The sequence below is a fragment of the Hippopotamus amphibius genome, chromosome 2, assembly GCF_030028045.1.
Source record: "Hippopotamus amphibius kiboko isolate mHipAmp2 chromosome 2, mHipAmp2.hap2, whole genome shotgun sequence".
Classification (NCBI taxonomy): domain Eukaryota; kingdom Metazoa; phylum Chordata; class Mammalia; order Artiodactyla; family Hippopotamidae; genus Hippopotamus; species Hippopotamus amphibius.
The window spans coordinates 213676735-213698150 of record NC_080187.1 but is presented as its reverse complement, the minus strand read 5'-3'; the positions used below and the strand labels follow the sequence as shown (position 1 = coordinate 213698150).

The following is a 21416-nucleotide window of genomic DNA, read 5'->3' as shown; positions in this document are numbered from 1 at the left end:
ACAGCGCTGTCAAAACTCTTAGCTAGAGAACATTTTCCCCCCTGGTAATTATGACTCTGGGATGGAGTTGCTGTTACGGAACAAAAATCTGGGTCTGCTCACCCGCAGCGTGCAGTAAAGCCAACAGACACTGGGTTGTGGTGAAGGAAAGTGCAGCATTTATTATAAGGCACCGCACAAGGAGTCCGGGACAGGCAGTGCTCAGAAAATCCGAACTCCCTGATGGCCTTCAGCAAAGCATTTGGCATCCCGGGGTATGTGATCAGATCACGCACAATCCTCTGACTGGTTGATGGTGAGCTATAGGGCTATGTCACAGGGATTAACGCGCCAGCAGGTCTGGGGGCTACGTGCTCATGGTCATCAAGTAGTTCATTTCTTCCATTTGGTGGGGGTTTTAGCATCTGTGAAGCAACTCAGGAAATGTGCATCAGATACTGTCATCTAGGCACTTCCGAGAGGAGCTAAAGCACAGGATATGGGGGAAGGGTCTGCCCCATAGGGAAGGCCCCAGAGGGGCCGGCTCAGTTACATTGCCATTTTGAAACTTCCCAAGTAACAAATGTTTTGATTTCTATGAACAAGCTTGAAACTGCAGTTTCTTTGATCTGACACGCCATAAAAAAGATCTGATTAAGTGTTTCAAGGGAAGTTTTCATATGCAAATGTTGCAATGTTACTTCATTTGGGGGCATTAAATTAACTCTGTTCTTTATCGAAGAAAATAAACCTGCTACTTACACACACACACACACACACACACACACACACACACACACACACACACACGAGAGCTTGACTGCTGAAAACCAAAAGAGAGAGACAGACAGAGAAGGCTCAAAGTACTAGCAGGAATGAAAGACGGAATATTACTCTCAACATTTAAGAAACGAAAAGGAACACAAGGGAACTCTATGACAAATAGTACGCCGACAAATCAGGTAACCGAGATAAAATGGACACATTGTTAGCAACATACAAACTGCCAAAACTGAATCAAGGAGACACAGAGAACTTGAACAGACCTATAACAAGTGGAGAGATTCAATTAGGAATAAAATTCCCATAAAGAAAAGCCTAGGACCAGATGGCCTCACTGGTGAATTCCATCAATTGTGCAGAACCATGAATACCAATCCTTTACAAACTCTCCCAAAAAGTGGAAGAGGAGGGAAAACGTCCCTTACTCTATGAAGCCAGTATTACACTGATATCAAAACCAGATCAAAAAACACAACAGAAGAAAACTACAGACCCATATCCTTTATGAATATAAACACAAAAATCTTCAACAAATTCTCAAGGGAGATGAGGAGTTTTTACCTATTTTTACAATACAGTGGTGCCAGTCAGGCGTCCTGGGTCTCCTTTCCTGACAGGTGGGTTTCACTTGGGCCGCCCTCTCAAGAGCTTCCTTCCCAGCTCTCGGGGCTTCTCTCCCCGCTTCCAGGTTCCTGGTATGAGGCTTTCCCCCGGGGAAGCACTAGCTTCCCTTTTCGTATGCCACTCGGGTTCAGGTTTCCTGTCCTCTGTTAGGGAAATCCCTCACTTTCTTTTGAGCAAATAATTTACAAGTCGTTCTGCTGTAATTTAGCTAGTATCTGAGTGTTCCCTGCTTTTCAGATCTAGTGCAAGCCGTGCTGGAAGAAACTCTTTCCTTTCTCTAGTGAATTCCCCACCATCCTCACCAGTATTTACTCTGTGACTGGCAGACGCTGCAGTCGCGGTTGGAAGTCCCTTCCTCGCTTTGCCAGATCACTGGGTCAGGCCTCTTAGCACTTTTCGTGCTGGATAGTAGTTTCTGTCTGTTAAACGTCTGTGTCCTCCTCTAGACTGTGAACACATCAACAGAGACGGTCGTACTCATTCCGCATCCTCAGTGCCTGGCATGGAGCCAGCCCTCGGGAACATTTGTGAAACCATGAATGATTTCCAGCGTCTCGGGTGAGGAAGACTCTTTTCTGGCTGGCCCATAATATTCCTTCTCTTACACCACCTACCCACACTGAGATCTCTGTGGTTTTAACTCCAGTTTCCCTTCTGTGTGTTGGTCTAGAATGTTCATCAGCTGGTTCTCTTGCTATTTCCTAAGCAACGTTGTCTATGGGAGCCCAGTCCATCATTTGCCTTCAGGAATAGATCCCAGATCTTCCTGTCCACTTACAGAAAGCTGCCCAGAATTCTCTGTAAGACCTGGGGTTTGAGTTTATGGAAAAAAATCATCTCATTCTTAACTCACTAGGACTGACTCCCACCTGTGGTACCTGGCCAACCAAACCCAGCTCGACCAGGTCCAGCATTACCATCGCAGTGTTCAGAGATTTGGGGAAGCACAGCACCAGCTCTGCCTCCTCCATGTCCTGGGGCCCCAGCACTTGACCCAGTGACAGAGGCCGAGCCCAGTCCTAGGAGTCCCCTGCGCCATGCAGGAGGGCTGGGACCTGTTCTCAAGGTATCTGATTGCTTTGTGAAGCAGGGTAGCTTCCTATAGCTCTGCACTGGCCACCTCCTCCCTCCAGATAGAGAGCCTCATTAATTCCTAGGCTCAGCTCAGCCTTACCTCCGCCGCAAAACCTTTCTGAGTATACACTCTCAGGAAGAATTAGGATGTTGTCAAATTCCCCCCGCACTGGGCCACAGTGACTGCAAGTCCATCTTCCTCACCAGGCAAGTTCACTGAGTCAACACCTCTAATGTGCTAGGCACTGGGATGGAGAATACAAAAACAAGCATGGCTGTTTTCCCTAAGGAGTTCACAGTGTATTGGAAGAGACAGAGAACAGGAACAGGAACCATCAGGGGACTGAATGGTTAGGCTGGGTGTTTAAAGATAAATAGAAATTTACAAGGCAGAGAAAGCCAGTAGCGAGGCCAAGGGCTGGGGAGACAATTTGAGGCCAAGGGAATAGTACAGAGGTCAGACGTCATGGCTTATTCTGTAGGTGAAAATTGCTCTGTATTGCTAGGGCCAAATTTGAATCAAAGGGCAGATTAAGTGGCAAATAAAAGCCAAGATGCGGATAGGGCCACATTGGATTCTATTTGGCAGGGCAAGTGACAGAGGAACCATTGCAGAATGCTGAGGAGGGGAGAGAGGCCCCCAGATTTCAGTTAGGAAAATCAAATCACTGTGTGGAGGCTGGGCTGCCAGTGAGGCTGAGGTGGGGGGATGGGTCGATGAGGAGTTTGCCCAATAGATGCCCAAGAGGAGCCAGTTTGGGGACATTTAAGAGAGAGCCCTGCAGAGTTTGCTGGGCCACATGCTGTGGTGTTGAGGGAAGAGTTTAGAATGGCTCCCAGAATTCTCCTTGGGGAGACCAGCTCCACAAATGTAGAGCCACCAAGGAGGGGCAGGCATGTGTGTGCAGGCCTATGATGGGGTGATGGGGCTTTGCTCCAGGACACTGAGGTGGAGGGTGTGGAAATGTAAAATGATTGCAACCCAGACACCAGCTGAGGTCAGTCTGCCTCTTAAAACCTGGGTAAGGCTGATTAGGATTCTCATATCTCGACCTGGGCAAGGTCTTGTGCCCTCCCCTGTGCTCCCTGACTCCTGTGAACTCTCAGGTTTAAACTCTGCTGGTCACTTCTGGCTCTGAGCCAATCCCATTTATGGTCACCCTCACTCATCATGCCAGACTCGTGGTCTGTCCATCATCACCTCGGCCCAGATGCCCCGTTCTTTGTTGGGGGAAAGCCAGTAATTTGTCCAAAGCCTCGTGCACATCGCAGACATTATATAAGATGGGGATTCGGAGGGGTTATGTCACGGAGGTGCAAAGAGCAAACTGCACTAAATTACCTCTCAGATCTTCTCATTTCAAAACATTCTTTGGGGCATCTCAAGGGCAGCCACTTCCCACTGTGGGTGTCCTCCCACCTGCCCCTCATTCTCTCATCTTCTTGAAATACCTGCTCCCTCCCCACCCCCAATTCTTTCAGGAAATTCCAAATTCTTCTCACTATAGCACAGCGAGAGCTCCCTCTCACCCCTTCTGAGCTTAGCTCTAGGCCCATGTTTTCATTTCCCAAACCCACCAAATCCATAGTTGAGTAAAAGAACATCTTGAGATGAACATCACCCACTGTGCTTAGAGGGTAACTGTGGTCATAAATATCATTTTTTCTACATTACATACTTTTAAAAGATTATGAAAAATGTAAAGTACTGCGATTTCCTTGGTGGTCCAGTGGTTAAGACTCCACACTACCAATGCAGGGGGCCCGGGTTTGATCCCTAGTCAGGGAACTAGATCCCGCATGCCGCAACTAAGAGCCCACATGCCACAACTAACAGATCCCGCATGCTGCAACTAAAAGATCCCACACACAGCAACGAAGATCCCACATGCTGCAGCTAAGAGCCCGCATGCCTCAACTAACAGATACTGCATGCCACAAATACAGATCCCACATGCCTCAACCAAAAGATCCCGCACACGGCAATGAAGATCCCACACGCCACAGCTAAGACCCAGTGCAGCCATTAAAAAAAAAAAAAAAAAGGTAAAATACTATTTCCTTGAATTACTCTCTCCCACCTCTCCCACCCTCCCCCCCCCACCCCGCCCCGGTGAACTCTCCTTTGGTAGCTGGAGACCCAAGGTGGAGAGTCAGGCACCTCCTGTCTGAGGCCCCTTGTCTGTGGGTAGGGCTGGCCCTGCTTTTCCACCTCGTGCCCATGCCCCTCCCCTCAATTTGACGGCTGGTTCAGCGCCGTTCTCCAGTCTCTTCTGGTGATACCACACCCCTGGCAAGAAGGTGGCTAAATTCAGGAGGCGCTGATGGACTGGGGAAAGAAGGCATTTCTTCTTCATGTAGAGCCTTGTTCATAGAACCAATTGGAGGACATCCTTGCCCTAGTTCCCAGCAGCCAGTCCATCATTGTGGTGTCAGCCTCATTTCTTATGACTGTGCCAGGCAGACAGGTCTTTGTTATCTTCCAGGTTCACCCCAGGACACCAAAGCGCCAATGGCTGCTGGAATGGGAAGGTCCTGGCACCAGTAACACTAGGGACCTACAAGAATCCTTCTAAGGGAGTGAAAGGGGGCTTATGTATGAGGGAAGCCTTTCCACACGCTCCAAGCCGTGAGTCTTCAAGCCTGTCTGTTCATCCGTCCGGGAAACAAGCATCTGCTGTTGTCAGAATCTGCCCTTGGCTTTGGGCCTTCAGAGAGGAGTGAGAAACTGTGTCCCCACTGAGTCCACAGTTGAGTGAAAAAACTCAAAACAGATAAATCACTGTAAAATGTGCCAAGAGCTCCACCTAGGGATGCATAGGAGGGCCCGCACGGGTGGGTTCTCGGGCTGTTAGGACAGGGGAGGTGGTGGCATCCCAGGCTGCCTTGCCCGGCTAGACACTGGGTGCACAAGGCGAAGCGTCTGGACCGGGGCTGCGGCAGACTGGCACAGGCTCCAGCGCTGGGAGCTCTGACTCTACCCGGAGGCCAGCGGGGCATGGCTGACCGGAATGATGGGATTTGGGTTTCATGAGGTACACTTGGCTGCAGAGCAGGTGACGTCCCAGGGCCTAGGGAGCAGTTAGTAGGGATGCTGGGCTCCACATCCAGCCCTCGCTCTACTCCACACTCACGGAGGGCAGGGCGGATGGCTGCTGTGCTCACCGCTGCTCCGAGCCCAGACCACACACCGTGAGAAATCTTACAGTGTTATGGACTGAATGTGTGTGTCTCCCTCTACTTACACCCCCAATAGGATGGTATTTGAAGGTGATTAGGCTATGAGGGTGGAGCCCACGATGGAATGAGTGCGCGTGTAAAAGAGACCCCTGAGAACGCTCTCACCCTTCCGTCACGTGCGGCCACGGTGAGAGATGGCATCTATGAACCAAGAGGCGGGTCCTCACCAGACACCACATCTGCCCATTCCTTGACCTTGGACTCCCAAGCCTCCAGAACGTGGAAGATGATAAACTGAGAAAATAAATGTTTGCTGTTTTCAGCCTCCCAGTCTACGGTGTTTTAGTCACAGCAGCCCAAGCTAAGACACAGTGAAAGCAGTCAGACGGTGAGGCAGTCTGGGACGGGCGCGGCTCCTCGCAGACACGGGCTCTAGGTATCACACACCTAGACCGAGGCAGGGGTGAAGGCGGGGGCGGGGAGGCCCAGGCCTGCGGTGGGTTCCAGCCTGTGTGCCAACAGAGCGAGCTGCTGCCCAAGACACTGTCCTGCACCCCTTCAGGAGAGGCTGCACTTTTATGCTGGGGGGTGGGAGGTGGGGGGTGAGGTCACCTGTGATCCCTTGGGCTCCCAGTCCCTGCAGGGGAGCAACGGTGGTGGGGACGGGGACGGGATGGGCACTGGGCGCATCTCTGGGGCTGGTGGACACCCACACCACTGCCTGGCTCCCCCGCCCCACCGCCCTGGGTGCCCCTTAGAACTCCTGCCTTCAGTTATGAGGGCGACGGCGACGTCCACTTGAGGCTGTGAGACGGGACTCTGAAGTTCTGTTTTCCTACGGAAAAAGGAAAATAACTCTTTGTCCAGACCAGAGTTTGATTGGATTAAAAAAAGTGTATTGGATTTCCAATACTAAATAAAAACAGGAAATTGTTTTTCAAAAAGCCATAGAGTTTACAGCATCAACTACAGAAAAGGCCAAACAAGTGTGTACAGAAACTAGTCCCCAGCAGCCCTCCAGGCCCCCCTCCAGCAGGCGACAAGGCAACAGACATATTTGTTCCAAATCCTCCTGAAGGAAACTGCTGGTCAGCAGCTCAACTAGGACATTACAAGACACACAATGGTTTAATTTCCAAAATCACAGGAAAATGTAAGAAAATGTATTAAATTGTGAAAAGGTGCAATACAGAATAACTTTCCTTTTTCTTAATTTTAAAAAATCCCCCAACTTTGAACCGTTACTTATTTAAAAATAGGCCCCTCCCCCCGCCCCAGTTCTGTGGCAGTATCCAGGTACCGAGGCCCTGAGGTAACAGAAGTATCAGGGTTCATGGGAGGCAATGCCCCAAATACCGAGCATGTTTCTTTGGGCAGAAGGTAAGACAGTTTCTGGGGAACCTAGCCCTCTTGGTGTCCAGAGTGCTCTGAGTGCTCTTTTCAGGATCCGTTTAAGTGCACTGGGTTTCCAGAATCCTGCCTGGCACTATCCTCCGTGACCAGCTAGCAGGGCAGCAGGAGTTCCAGCATTGCACTTTTCATTGCCCCCAATTAAGAAATACAAAGAGTTCATCTTCCAGAAATGCAAACGTGTGGTAAGACCTAAATAGTGGAAATAACCAACGTACAAAGGCAAGCGGGGCCCCTGTGGGGCCACGTGCCCACTGGTGGTCTCAGCAGCTGACCTCTTCTTGGCTACAGACCCAACGCGTGATCTGCCTCCTACTAATGCCTTCCACACTCTCTTCTGGGGATTTGCTGGGGAGAAGGGGAAGATGCCTCAGGGTCAGTCCTGTATTTTTTTCTTAATATATTCTTAATATTTAAAAAAAACCTCAGCTCCTTAAATGTTTAAGAAAAAGCACAAGAACGACCTGCATAGGTAAAGGCGTCTTGTGTGGCTGGCCTCTCTGCACACCTCAGAGACCTCCTGCTGCCCTGTTTGAATCAGGGGCTTAGCCAAACTGCCGGGATGGCGTGGGGGGCAGGGAAGCCGCTGTCCCTGTCCCCTGCTAACTTACAGAGGGACGTTCGGAAAGAAGCGGGGAGGCCCACCGGTGCTGCAGCCCCCGCCTGCCCCGTTCCTGTGAACGCCCTCCCCACGGGGCTCTGGGGCATGGAAGCCAGAGCCAGACGGAGCACAGGAACCAGGGAGAAGCATGGAGTCCTGCGTGGGAACAAAGCTCCCTCCTTAACCTCCGACTTCCTCAAAGGGAGCACGTGGTAACAGCAGGAAAGGGTCTCCATCCTCTTCTCCGATTTCCCAGGAACACGGCCAGGCTCAGGCCCTGTCCTGCATCACGCGTGCGATACAGTGCCTGACTCCTCGGTGTGGACATTCTTATCAGGACATGACCGAGACACCAGGGCAGTAACAGCCTCGAACCCACCTATTGCACAGAAGAATTTTTTAACTAGATCCAAATGAAACTCCAGTTGCAACTTAGTGACAATAGAGATGGACATGCCAGGACAACAAAGAAGATGCTTCCATTCTCTGCAGGCTTCTGGAAGAAAGTACAATGACTGAAACATTCACAGGACCTCAGCAGCCCCTTCATTTCCAATTCCCAACCCCCCAGCCCGCCCCCACCCCAATACTGAAACTGCACAGAAAGCAACAAACAAGTCTTTTCAATGTTACATTTCATTCGGATAGATCTGTAATCTCACAGTGATGAGAGGAGAAAGTCAGGCCTTTAATAATTATAATAAAAAAATAATAAAAAAGCTTACAAACAGCAATGCAACATTTCCTCCCCCCCTCAAAGTGATGGATTAACAGCTGGTAGAGGATGCAATGACTCAATCAAAAATAAAAACAAAAACAAAAAACAAGTCAACCCCTGGAACAACCCACACTGTCAATGACTTTCCATACATAATTCAAACAAGTAGTCAAATGTCAACCACTTGTGGAGAACACCACGGACTTTCTTGGTTTTTGACAGTGTTTTTCTTTTGAAGGTAAAATAAAATAGGACACAAATAAAATTGTACATAAATGCCAATGTCTACACTCCATAAAGGTGATGCTGTCACAGCATGAAGACACAGCCTGACCACAAAGTGAAACGTAGGTCACACATCTTGCCTCTTCCCTGGACACAAAATTTTGGCCCATGGTGCCCAGTCCTGCAGGGTGTCGGCAGGCAAGGGAAGCTGCCTCGACACGGGCGCCTTCCAGGCTGACCAGGAGAAGGCAGGTGGCCAGGCCTGTAGCCAGCCCCACGCGGGGGTGCTGGCCGGGCGGTCTGCTCACTCTGTGTTCTCAAGTGCTGTCCTCTCGTGCTCTGTACAACTCCTTGTTTTCAAGGCTAAGTCCCAAGACTTCTAGACTCAGGTCCGGAGTTACGTCCCGGTCAAAGTCATCATGCTGTCGTGATGGCGTTTAGGTCCTTCATCAGTCCTTCCAGGTGGGCCATCTCTTTGGTCAGCTCATCTGGTTCATAGCTCTATGGAAAGGAAAACAGTGTCACCGGGCACAATCTGAGCAGCTGTCCAGAAGGAGGACCCACAGAGAGACGTCAAAGTGTCAAGTGGTCAGTGAGAAAACTGCCGGAGAGACTGGACTACCCAAGCCCCTGCTGGCCCGGCAGAGTCAGAGGTTGCAGGATGTGCCCAAGCCAGCAAATACTCATCTCTTTCCATTGCAAAATGCCTTTCCTCCAACCCACACTGCCAGGGTCACGAGGACCTCAGGGCCAGAGGCCCTGCTGCCTGCCCCTTCTAGTCTCTGTCGGAGCCAACAGAGTTGGTATGCACCCTGGATCTCTGGGGCCCAAGCTCTCCTCCTAAGAGAGTCCTGTACCTGGAAATGCAGAGGCAGAACATATTTACTGGAACATGGGAGTGAAAGATCAAGGAGAGACCCTGTTGATTTCTGTTTTGAGAGCAACCACTCGGGCACCTTCCTCTCCAGCATCCTGCTCAGGAATGGTCATGAAGAGGGGCTGAGGGGAAAAAGTACACATGGATGGTTCAAACCAAGGCAAGAGGACCAGAGAGACAGGATAGAGTTGAAAGGAAGGCAGCTGGGTAGGCTGGAGTGACAAGCTACTCCAGGCACATCAGACCCTCAGCACAACCCTGGCTCAGAGGAGCTGCTCCGTGCTCGCCTGCGGAGTGAGGGTCTGCCTTCACTTCTGGGCCAGCACGGAGAATCAGCATGCCAAGCGCAGTCTCAGACCTCGGGACATGCACCCAGACATCCTGGTGGGGCTGGTGGCCCCAGGAACTCACACTCTCGGAGTCTTCCAGCATCCTGGTGGTCTCCTGCACTTCAGGGGCACTGGGAACCACCACTGGCATAGGAGGCCGGCTCCTTCCTAAAGTCCCGATGGAGGCCGTCTTCACTGAGTGAATGTGATGATTCAGAGCTGAGGGGGAAAGGGCACATTTAGGTGTGTGGCTGAGCCTGCGCCCCCAGATTTCATGAAAGTACCTAAGGTCCGAATGCTGCTCAGGGTGAGGGATGCACCCAGACCCAGTGCAGAGATCCTGCTCTGAAAAGGCACTGGAACAAGATGGAAGGAGGAGGAAAGCAGGGCATCTAAGAGGCTGGAGACAATGTTCCCTTTGGCTTCAGAAAGCTCATCTCCTAGTCCAGTGGTTCTCAAAGTGTGGTGGCCCAAGGGCCCCTCGCACGACGTCTGGGAGGTCAAAACTCTTTTTATAACAATACCAAGACATTTTCTGCCCTCCCACCAACGGTACAAAAGCAACAGCAGGTAAAACTGCTGGAGCCTTAGCACAAATGAAGGCAGCAGCACCAAACTGTTCAGTCATTCATGAACATGCATACTTGCACGTTTAAAAAAGAGCCAGTTTAAGATCACTGTTAATGAAGTAGCAAAAATTATGTTATGAAATCCCAACCTTGATTATACATCTTTTAAATATTCTAAAATGGAAAATATGGGTAAAACACTTCTGCTGTACATCAAAGCATGATGGCTGTCTTCAATAAAGGCAGTGCTAATTGAGTTGCAAGCTGAATTGTTGCTTTCATCATGAAAACACCAATGTTAGTTCAAAGAATAACTGACACAAACTGGTTATTCAGATGAGCATTTGGCAGACATTTCTTAGAAAGTGAATGAAGTCAGTCTGTCGCTTCAGGGAAAACAATGGACAGTATTTATTTCCAGTGATAAAATTTAAATTTAAAGTGAAAAATCAGAATTTTGAAAAACCTGCATCTGCCACTATGAGCTTGAGAGCTTCCCAATACTTACAGACTTTGGTGATATTAATGACTGCACTTTTAGATATTGTTTAACAAAATGTATCAAGATTTGGAGGATCTGTATAACTTAGTGAATCAACACTTTCCAAATGACCAGCATGTGATGTTCAGTATCACACATTCAAAGTACAAGACAGATGGATTTACAGGAACACAGTATGAGTAATTATATGGTTTCTGATTCCACATTACAAACAAACCTATAAGAAACTACAACTTGTTGAGTTTTGCTGTAGTATCAAAAAAGAGTAGCCACAGTTGTCTGAAAAGGTTATAAAAATAATCTCTTTTCCAATGACATATCTGTGAGGCCAGATTTTCTTCAACCAAAACAACATATTGCAAACAGAATAAATGCAGAAACAGGTGTGAGAATTCAGCTGTCTTCTATTAAGCCAGACATTAAAGAGATCTGCCAAAATATAAGACAATGCTACTCTTCTAACTATATTTTTATTTTGAGAGTAATTTTTCATAAAAATATGCTATTTAACATGATAGATTACTATTTTTAAATGAATAAAATAGTTAAAAATCTGTTTTGATTTCTAATACAGTAAATAATGATAGATATAAGCTATGTGAAGAAAAGCTCTTTTGCAGCTTCAACAGCTTTTAAGAGTTTGGGTCCTGAGACCAAAAAGCTTGAAAACCAGTGACATTCTGAAACAAACTATCATAATAGATAAAAATGTGAAAGAGCAGGAGGCAGAAAGCATGCCTTTGAAGTGACAGGACTCCTGTTGAGCTGTGTGAACTCGAGGAATTCACTTCCCTTCTGTGGGGTTATTTCTCCATCCTAAGGTTTTTCCTTGTTTCCAAGTCTTGGACTTCCAGACCCTTCTCTAGCTGACAGGAATCCTATGGAGTGAGGAAATTCTGGAAGGCTGGGCAGACCAGACCCATGCCACTGGATTTTACCACCAAGGGTTCTGCACCCAAAACACAATTCAGAAGGTAAGCCCTTGCTCCCCGCCAAACTGTTCTCTGGTTTATATCTGTTCCTAAAGGAGGAGCCCATTAGTCCCTGAGAGGGGCAATGCACCTCGCTACACTAAACTGCCGAGATAGGCTTGGAGTACATGCGCGTTGTTATTCTGCAAAGAAGAGGTGACTTGTGCCATAAGCCAGAGCCACAGGGCCCCTGCAGTGGTGCTGCTGTCCCCACTCACCTTGCTGAGATAGTAATGGTGTGCTTGGCAACGCTGGATCGTAGGCGGGAGGACCTGGGGGTGGGACTGCCGGCACAGCAAAACTCTTCAGTGGGTGGGAAGGGCGAACGTGGGCCGTAGGAAGACTCTGGCCCGAATCATCCTCCTGTGAGCTGGCCAAGTAGGAGGAGCTGGTAGCACCTTCAGGGTCCTGGTGATCAGTACAGCATGTCTGAGACGAGGAGGCTGGCATGGTGTCAGTGCTGGGGGTGTTTCGAACAGATTCTACAGCAGGAAAGTCTACATGTTAGCATTTATTGTGCCATTGAACATATGCACCTTCCTGGGTTCTGGCTACCTCTAAGGGTCCCTGTAACCAGCTCAATAAGCACTTAGGATCAATGCTAAGTCCAAGGGAACACGGATTAGCACCACTGCCAAGGCTAAGAACGGTCTAATCTTAGAGTCCCAAACAATTTTGTCAACCAGATGCTGGACTCCTTTTACCTTAACAATCAAGTGATCACAATTTTACAGACTTAAAGTTCTTCTCAGTACTCACTATAGAACACATATAAAGGTTCATGAGATGCTGTCGATGAAGATGTAAATAAGAAGAAAAGAAAGTTAAAAATTTCACTCACTGATTGACAATCTCAGACACTAGCCTTTCACAGACGCCATGTCTCGTCACCGAGGCTGGCTGGATACCTGAGAAAGACCCGCTCTGCCTGCGAGGCCTGGTGGTCGCTGCAGGAAAGGCAGTGACACAGGCCCTGCATTTCCTCTGGCAACCATGCCTCCCCAGAGCAAAAGCCCCACAGCTCAAGTGACACCTGGACAACTAAACAGTGCAGAGGTCTGCAAATGGCTTTAAGGTCATACCATGCGGAGTCTGGGGGTCCAGAGAAAGAAACAGGGGTATATCAGCCTGGAGAAGGGGAAAACTCGGGAAGAACATGACAAAGACCTCAAAATACGTGAAGAGGGGTCAGAGTCGTTCTGGAAGGCAGCGTGGGGGTGGGGTAGAAAAAGCACTGGCCTTGGAGTCAGATAGACCTGAACCCTAATCTCTGCATACAAACTGAGTGAACCTGGCAGTCATCAAATCTGAGTCTGTTTCTTTACCTATAAAAATAGGGAGAATAATACATAATTCACTGAGGATTAATTAAGAAGATGTATGAAAAGTGCTGAACACAGGGCCTGAATAATTGATAAGGTTCTTTTCTTTGTAAATTACCGAGTGCTTACTCCGAGCCAGGCACCATGCTAAGTGCTTTATACTCATTCGCTCATCCAGGCCTCACAGTAACTCATTAGACACTGGGGGTTAGGAATGGCCCAAGCACACAGAACCAATGGGGCAGGATTCCGAACCCCTGCCCCTAAGCCCCAAGCCCACGCTCCACCAGCTACACACTACGCTGCTCTCCCGTGCCCAAGACCACCCACCCCCCCAAGTCTGCAGGGGCAGAAGCAGCACCAAGTCCCAGGGAGACCATATGAGGCAGACCTTTCAAACAGCGTGAGCTGCTGCAGACCACCATCCCCACCCTGAGGAGGGGCCTGGAGGACACCAGCTCAGGGCTACAGGCTGTACCAGCCAGCCTGAAGGCCTCCCTTGACTCCTAAAGTCCTGAACTTTATTCAGGAAAATAAACCCTTTTAAGCAGTAATGCATGAGCAGCCTGCAGAAATCCAACCTTTCCCTGCCTTTGTTGCTGACACAGCAATGAATCTGTGCCCTTGGGCTCTCAGGAGACGGGCCATGGCAGTCATGAGTGCTACTCCCTTCACTTAAAGGCCCTGGGTCCCAGCAATGAGGGACTCACACACCCTCCCCAGGGGTTGAAAGCCTGGCTGTGAAAACCCTCCCAGGCCTAGGTCACTTCTCGTCCTTTCCAGGGGTGCGCTGAGGATCTCACTTCTCATGCTTGCTCAGGGCAGCCATCACCACAGCTGTGTGGGTCCTGGGCTGGGCGGAAGCTGCTTAGCAAGGGTAACAAGGATGGGGAGAGAGACAGCAGGCTCTAGGCCAGACCATGTCAGACTGCACCGGCAAACACGTCAGGCCAGCTCTGGGCACACAGGCCTGCCTTGGCTGCCTCAACTGCCTTATTTCGACGTACAAGCTTCTGAGGGCCAGAGATGGCGGGAAATGTGGAAAAGGGAAAAGAGGGGTGCCTATGTGAATCGAGTGTGGAGCAACTCCAGAAGGCGCCGACACACTGTATCCTCTGTGAAGGGCGTGACCTGAAACTGTGCGGCACCCCTGGCCCACGAGGGAAACTACGCTGTAAGAAAAAGTTCTGCTTTGGTGAGGGGCCTACTTCCTGGCTGATCTCTCAGAGTTGTTTAAGACACACAAAGTGCATGGTGGTTGAGCGCCTGGACAAGTGGAAAGTGTGCTTTCTGCCTCAGGTGGCAGTGAGATAGTATGAGGGTGAGTCAAAAATTACCCGCACTCTGGTTATATTAAAACTTCTGTTGGCTGCACTGTCTTATCAGTGTTTGCCGTTCGAGGCTACTGTCTCCCCAGTCACTGCTGTGCAGGTCTGAATGTGTTACATCAGTTCATTTGTAACTGTGGTGTGAGCAAAAATGCATGCCCCACTTGTGATTTGCATGAAAGAAGAGCAGCGTGCAGTGATTCATTTTTTGTGGTCTGAGGGTGTACCTGGTGCCATTATTTATCGAAGATTTTGCACGCAGTATGGAGAAAGTGTTTTGTCACGAAGAAGTGTGTATGAATGGATAGAGACGCTTATTGAAGAGTTGAAGCCTAAATTTAGGATTAAACGCAGAGGACTGCTATCCAAGGGCGTTGTGGTCTTTCATGACAATGCACGTCCGCACACTTCTGTCCACACCGTTAACACTCTGCAAAAACTTTGTTTCAAGGTGTTAAAGCATCCTCCCTATAGTCCTGATCTTGCTCCATCGGACTTTCATTTGTTTGGGCCCCTGAAAGCAGCCCTATGAGGATGAAGATTCACTTCTGATGAAGAAGTGAAGACAGTGGTGCATTTGCGGCTTGCAGCTCAGCCTAAAACATTTTTAATGAGGCAATACAAAAGCTTGTTGACAGATGGACAAAGTGTATCAAAAAGCAAGGAGATTATGTCAAACAATGATGTATTTGTCTTTTCTAAAAGTTAATTAAAATAAATTCTACAGCCAGAGTGTGGATTATTTTTGACTCACCCTCGTAAATGTCCAAGGAAAAGACACAGTAAATACCCTCTAGAGCAAGGCCGGCCCTGGCCAAGGTCTAGTCATGCCAAGCCCACATCTACAGGGCTGTGGCAACACTGGGCTTAGAGACACGGAAGAAGACAACAGTAAGAGAGCTTTGATCACTTCTAGATACCTGCTCTGCATTCCAAATCCATCTTCAGCGGCTCCATTAGGAGTTTTACCTTCTTTTACCTCCTCTGGTCATTAAAACAAGGAACTGTTTTGTAGTGCAAATCGTTACTTTTTCCTCTCTTTGATTTCTGCCTAAATCCATATAGAGCCAAGCTTTTACCAACACAGGACCACTTGGATGAGGGGTGGGCAGGAGCCCTATGCTTCTTGTCAATCTTCAACCCCCTCCTCCTCCAGGAGGGAGGAGAAGGGGGGCTGATGTAACTGGGAAGACCCTGTCATGCACTTAGGTAGGTCCATACATCCCAGTGGGTGAGATTTTTCTGCCTTAAAAATGGAGAAACAGAGTCAGGATACCAAAACCACTTTCTAAGAGCAGGTTTGGAAGGCTGCTTTCTGGTCTGTTCTGAGATTATGTCTGTGAGGCAGACTTTGATTCTCCATACAGTCTCCTGTAGACTGTCTTTCCCTAAAGGCAGGACCCTGCACCTGAATTTGGAGGCAGGGAGGGAGAGGCCAACTTTAGTCATGAGTTCAAGCAGCATTCTCCAAACAAAGTAAAGGTTTCCAAGTAGGTAACTCTGGGAGTTATCAGGCATTTCTTAATAAGCTCTGATCTCCACTTGATGCTTTGCATATGTTTATAATGATCAAAACTTAAAGGAGGAAGGGATGTTACTGGCAACCTAAGCTTCTAGCGTGGAGTTTTGAGGCTCTTTTAAAATAGAATTCACTTGAAATTCCCTTATATTCTAGAACTACCAAAACTTAGTTCTACTAGTAACATCTGTAACTATTAAAAGACAAGTTCCAAATGATGGAAAAAGTACACTGTATATATGAGAAGTTCTTTTCTTTTTTGCACCTTGAAACTGAGAGGACAGAAATTAATTTTCAATTAACGAGGAACAATAGCAGTATTTACTCCATTTGCTGTTCCTTCACCTTCACTTTTTCCTCCTTAAAAATGTTTTGATAAAGCTGTTTCTTAAGATTTGCAACCTGGGACATGTTGGTCTGGCAATGTATATCTTTAAACAAACTGCAGATTGTTAGGCTAATTTCCTATCTATTTTTAGAGAGGATCACTGCTTGGGAGCCCTTTCTAATTTCAATAACCCACTAGGCAACCTGAGGTTTACTATATGCACAAGCTCAACATGGCCACTGGCCCTGCTGCCCCCAGGTGTGGCTCTTACTTTGGCTCATGGCAGAGGTGTGTAATTAAGATCTAACATTAGAAGTACTTTATGGCTGCCCTAAGACCCCTCCCAATATTAGGCAAAGGGAACCTCTAGTGTCTGAAAATCACCCAAAATAATATTTTCCTTTCCGATTGGAGGATTAAAAAAATAAACAAACTGAAAAAAATGACAGAATTACAATGCAGGTTGATGGAACAAGACATGGTTATGTGATTAGAGTTAATGTTTTCACTAAAACGACACCTTGTCCTAAGCACTTAAAACTTAGGGAGAAAAATGGAGCAAATTTTACAAACACAAATTTGAGTCAGTAACAGAAACATTATGATAAACGACACTGCAAAAGATTCCAAATCCTTCTAAGCAGGGCAAATCCTCCCCACTGCAGCCTGCCGACTCTTTGGGATGCTTTCCACCTGGGGCTCCATCCTCATCTCTCACCTGTAGAATTGGCCCTGTCTGAAAGGGACATGGATGTGCCAATGGGCCATGGGCTGCCTGGGTGGTAGAGATGACTGCGAGCTGGAGAAGCGAGGCTGCTGGAGTGGAAATGATGGTGAGGGTTATCGAGGGAATGGATGGGATGGGCACTAATCACAGCTGTGGATGAACACAAGACAGAGAAATGCTTAGCATGCTTGCACAGACACACACATATCACAGTTCAAGAGCAGTTACCCCGCGTCCCCCTCCCATACTAGACAACTCCTTTGGCTTTTTAGTGGCAGGTGGCTGAATTTGGACAATTAGCCACGGGTTTTACATTTGTTTTAAAAAATCAACATACTCCCACGCATATGTCTCTAGACATACACAGAAAGAAAAAAGCCTGAGGATTTTTACTAAAATGTTAACAGTGATTATCTTGTGGGGAAGAGTGAAGAATTAAAAAAAATTTCTTTTGGTTTATCTTTATTTTCTAATTCTTCTACAGTAAATATGGATTACATGAGTTATTAAAAATATCCACTTGAATATGTCACAAAATATAAATCCATAAGCAAAGAAATGATGGTTTGGGTATCTATTATTTTTTTCTCCTGCTTAAAGAGACAGAAGTCCTTTTTCCTTCGAGTATATTCCTAATTCATTCTGCCTTTTCTTAGTTGTTGAATGAAGCATGAAATAGGTATTTAGGCTGAATGAATAAGTAGCTGTTTAATCAGTTTTCATAACTTGAAAGGAATGCAAATGGAATTGAACTCTTATGGTCCAATCTAGTACTTAAAGTATGAAACACAGGCCTAGGGCACCATCTCTTCCTGCTTCCAGTCTGGGAGCTCAGTCACATCCATTCACATTTTAAAATGTAAACGGATTTTTCCTAAATTGCCTCTTTCCTTCCCATACTGGCTAAGGAATTCAACTTGCTGCATTTAGCAAATGAATCCAAATTTTTACACAGATATTCCACACACAACTTTCTGTGAAGACAAAGTGCTTTTTTAATGAGGCTTCGTTATCAATCCCAGAGATGGAAACAAATAAAATCAGAAGCCCAGCTGGGGTATAAATGTTTCTTAGGTACTCTCTTAGAGCAGCTGTAGAAGCAGAATGCTTAATATCAAGATAACCAGCTCTAAATCCCCCAAACAGGTAAACAGGCGGGGTTGACTAGGAACACATGGGACCTTTTTTTTTCTTCCCTTTAAGCAAGGACTTCACAAACCTTGTGATAAAACTTAATTAGCCTTTGGAGTCTATTAAAATGTCTTGTCACCAAGAATCTCCTTAGATATTTGGGGGCCACTCAACATGACTTTGGCGAAGAAAATCCCAGTCAATAAAATAGAGGCCTTTATTCTGCAGCTTTCTCTCTGTCACATGCAAACAAGCAGGTGGCACAACCAGCCAGGGACCCTGGAGCAGTGCTGCCCCTCCCCTCCTCAAGGCCTGGGAAACCAATCAGGGGCTTTCCCTGCTCTTAGGGATCAGAAGGTACAGGTGGCCCCCTGTCATAGAATATTGATACAACTTGGAAAAGCTGGCTGAGGAGGTCTCAGGGTAGCCTGGCAGTCAACATCTTCTCCAGGGGAAGACTGGTGGTTTTCAGAAGTGGGGTGTTTCAGAATCAATGTCTTCAAGAATTAAGGCTAGAGTGAAGGGAAAGGCCTTCTGATTTTTACCTAGGAAGTGCAACTTGAAAGTGTTTTAGGTATAGAGACCTCTCACAAAAGAAAAACAAAGTTGACTTTAAGGCACTGCCAGTTTTTCCAAATTAAGTAAATAAAAAATGTGAAAGTGCTTGTCTGGAATACAGTTGGCAACCATTAGCTATAAGCTGAATCAGAATCCAATGCTCCTGTGCAAGGCCTTTGATGGAACTTCACCCTGACACCACCAAGCCCTTCCCAGCAGTGCTCAGGCATTTAAGGCCATGGTAGGTGGATGGGGATGCAGACTCCAGGGAATCCCAGCTTGTAAAAAAGGGCTGAAGCCATGTGGGGAAAGGCATACCTCTACACCTGAAGGTCAAAAGTGTATCTGGGAACCTGGTTTCAGATTCTTGAATTAAAGAATCCACTTGCCTACCCAACTGATGAGGCACGAATTAAATAATACTGGAGTATTTATGCATACTCCTTCCCAACACCAAAAATAGAAAAAAAAAAAAAAAGGAATGCTATCAACTAGTACAGCATATCTTTTTCTCTGTAACATATTTGAAAGTAACACATCCAGGAATAGAGATAGTCAAATTTCTGAATTTTAAAAATAAGCCAGTTCAGGCGAGAACTAAAGTCTTCTATAAAACAAACAAGTAGGCAAGCTACCATCTTATAAATCAAAAGCAACTGGAATGGATTAATTTACTCTTTCTGGACACATGTGTCTAAATCTGGGGACCCCGTCCAGGGTACCTCTGATGAGAGGGAAACCAGTTTTCCTTGTACACTTCCAGGTATAGGCCCCTCTTTTTAACACGGACCCCAAGCAAAAACTACTCTGTGCAGAAATGACCTATTAGCAAATCGGCCCTTACTCTTTTCAAAGCTGATTTTTAGAAATCTTGTGTGCACAGGTCTACATTCTCAGGCATCCCAGCAGTTTCCAAGTATACAGTGCCACCTTCTGTGTACAGGATATCTGTGCTTATTTAAAATCTCTGTCACTCGTTCACAGGGATGGCTGACAGTTCTGAAATGGGGCATTTTTTAAGAAACGAATAAAAATCCAAAAGCTCGTTCAGGACAAATTAAAAAGCGATCTTCCAGGATTTGACATCCTCGGGATCTGAATCTAGGCATTTGACGCTGTGAATGTTTACTAACCTACTGCTCAGCCCAGAGCAAGTAACTTCAAGATCAAACGGCTTTTTAGACTTGATGTCGGTAGGCAGGTGGCTTCTCATCTCTCTAGGATGGCACAGAGGACCCTCGGCTGGAAGCCCCACTGTGCCAGCTAGTCTGAAAGGCTTCCCCACCTTGAGAACAGTAACGGGAGACGAAACACTAGTTTGAAAATATAATTGGTTTGTCCCATTGTGTTTTGGTTTCTAATCATGATAGTTAACTTATTTTGAGTTTCAAATATTATTAAAGGAGGCTGGGCAACTTTCATGCTTATCGAAGTGAGGCATGGGTCAGATAAGGTTGAAAAATATTGCTTTAAAAACTCCATGCTATCTAAAACTCCTCTAAAATATAACCTCTATTAACTAAAAAAAAAGTCTGCAGGTGCCTATCAATACCCGTCATGTATCAGGAAGCCTAAGGAATACTGTGACCTGACCATCTCCAGCCCCAGCCTGGAGGGATGCTGCCCCATCTGTCCTGCAGAGACTCGATGTACTTTTTTTTTTTCATTTTATTTATTTATTTATTATATTTTTGGGGGGTACACCAAGTTTTATCATCTGTTTTTATATCGATGTACTGTTAAAGAGATTGGTCACTTCCCTGATGCCTGGGAGATGTGTGGAAATTGGCTTTTTAGCTTATTTGCACTGAAATTAAAGAAGCTACTCACAAGAATAAATACTAATTGCAAAATATGGCAAATGTTTGATACTTCTTCCCTCAAGGCGCCAAAGCTTTGGTAGATTATCTTTTGTGTTAGGATCAAGTGAAGTCAAAGAGATCACTCATACTTGTTCCCCAATGTGACTGGATAGATTGGCAGCACTTGGGAAAAGAGAAGCTTTTCACTTACGCTGGGGTGGCTGGGAGTCAAAGGGCATCATCATTTTTGGTCTCATTCCCCGCCTTCCAGCCAGTGTAGACATGCTGTCCTCTGATTCATGCCCTAGACATCAAATATGGAGGATGGTTACAAACACGTGCCCCAGGCCAAGGAGCAGCCTCAGCAGTGAAACATTTCAAGTGGGGGATTTACGACTCACAAACAACATAATGGGACAAGGTGTTTCTTCAGGAAGTGAAATAAAGAGGAAAATGACCATCAGCGCATTACAGGAGTCCCTGTTGAGCCAACGCAGTTGACACAACTCTGCCTACCATGCTTCAGTGCGGGTCTGTGAAGAAGAGCAGCCAGACCAAGAACATGCTGAACACCACAATGAGAGCTGGGCTCCAACTGAAGGCACAGAATGAAATGCATGGAATGGGCTAGGCTGTCTCAAATGCTTTGAGTGTCAGGCTGGTGAAGCGCGATGAGAGACCTAACAGAGCTAGAAGATTGTCTCATCTGGGCATAGAACCTCTCTCCCCGAACCAGCTAGCTATTCTTCATCAGAGGTTTATCCTGTAACACACATTTCTTTAAACCTAACCTCATATAGGAATCACCAAATTAAGACAACCGTACAAAATGGAAAATGGTTTAAGTGAAAATAGTCTG

The 21416-nt window shown here is 46.9% G+C and overlaps 1 protein-coding gene across 5 annotated transcripts in view; it reads right to left on the bottom strand.

Annotated features, from left to right (window-relative positions):
* Nucleotides 1-8426: 8426 nt before the first annotated feature.
* The window catches only part of NEO1 (neogenin 1), a 232891-nt gene continuing 219901 nt past the window's right edge, over nucleotides 8427-21416 (bottom strand). For 3 of the 5 annotated variants that reach the window (XM_057723249.1, XM_057723250.1, XM_057723251.1), the window contains exons 24-28: nucleotides 20769-20861; nucleotides 17058-17216; nucleotides 12061-12324; nucleotides 9883-10019; nucleotides 8427-9095 (exon numbers count right to left, since the gene is read on the bottom strand). In XM_057723249.1, the coding sequence (XP_057579232.1) occupies nucleotides 9012-9095; nucleotides 9883-10019; nucleotides 12061-12324; nucleotides 17058-17216; nucleotides 20769-20861 (737 nt within the window). In that variant the 3' untranslated portion in view covers nucleotides 8427-9011. The remainder of the gene's footprint in view (nucleotides 9096-9882; nucleotides 10020-12060; nucleotides 12325-17057; nucleotides 17217-20768; nucleotides 20862-21416) is intronic. The other 2 variants (XM_057723252.1, XM_057723253.1) reach the window with 1 other exon arrangement.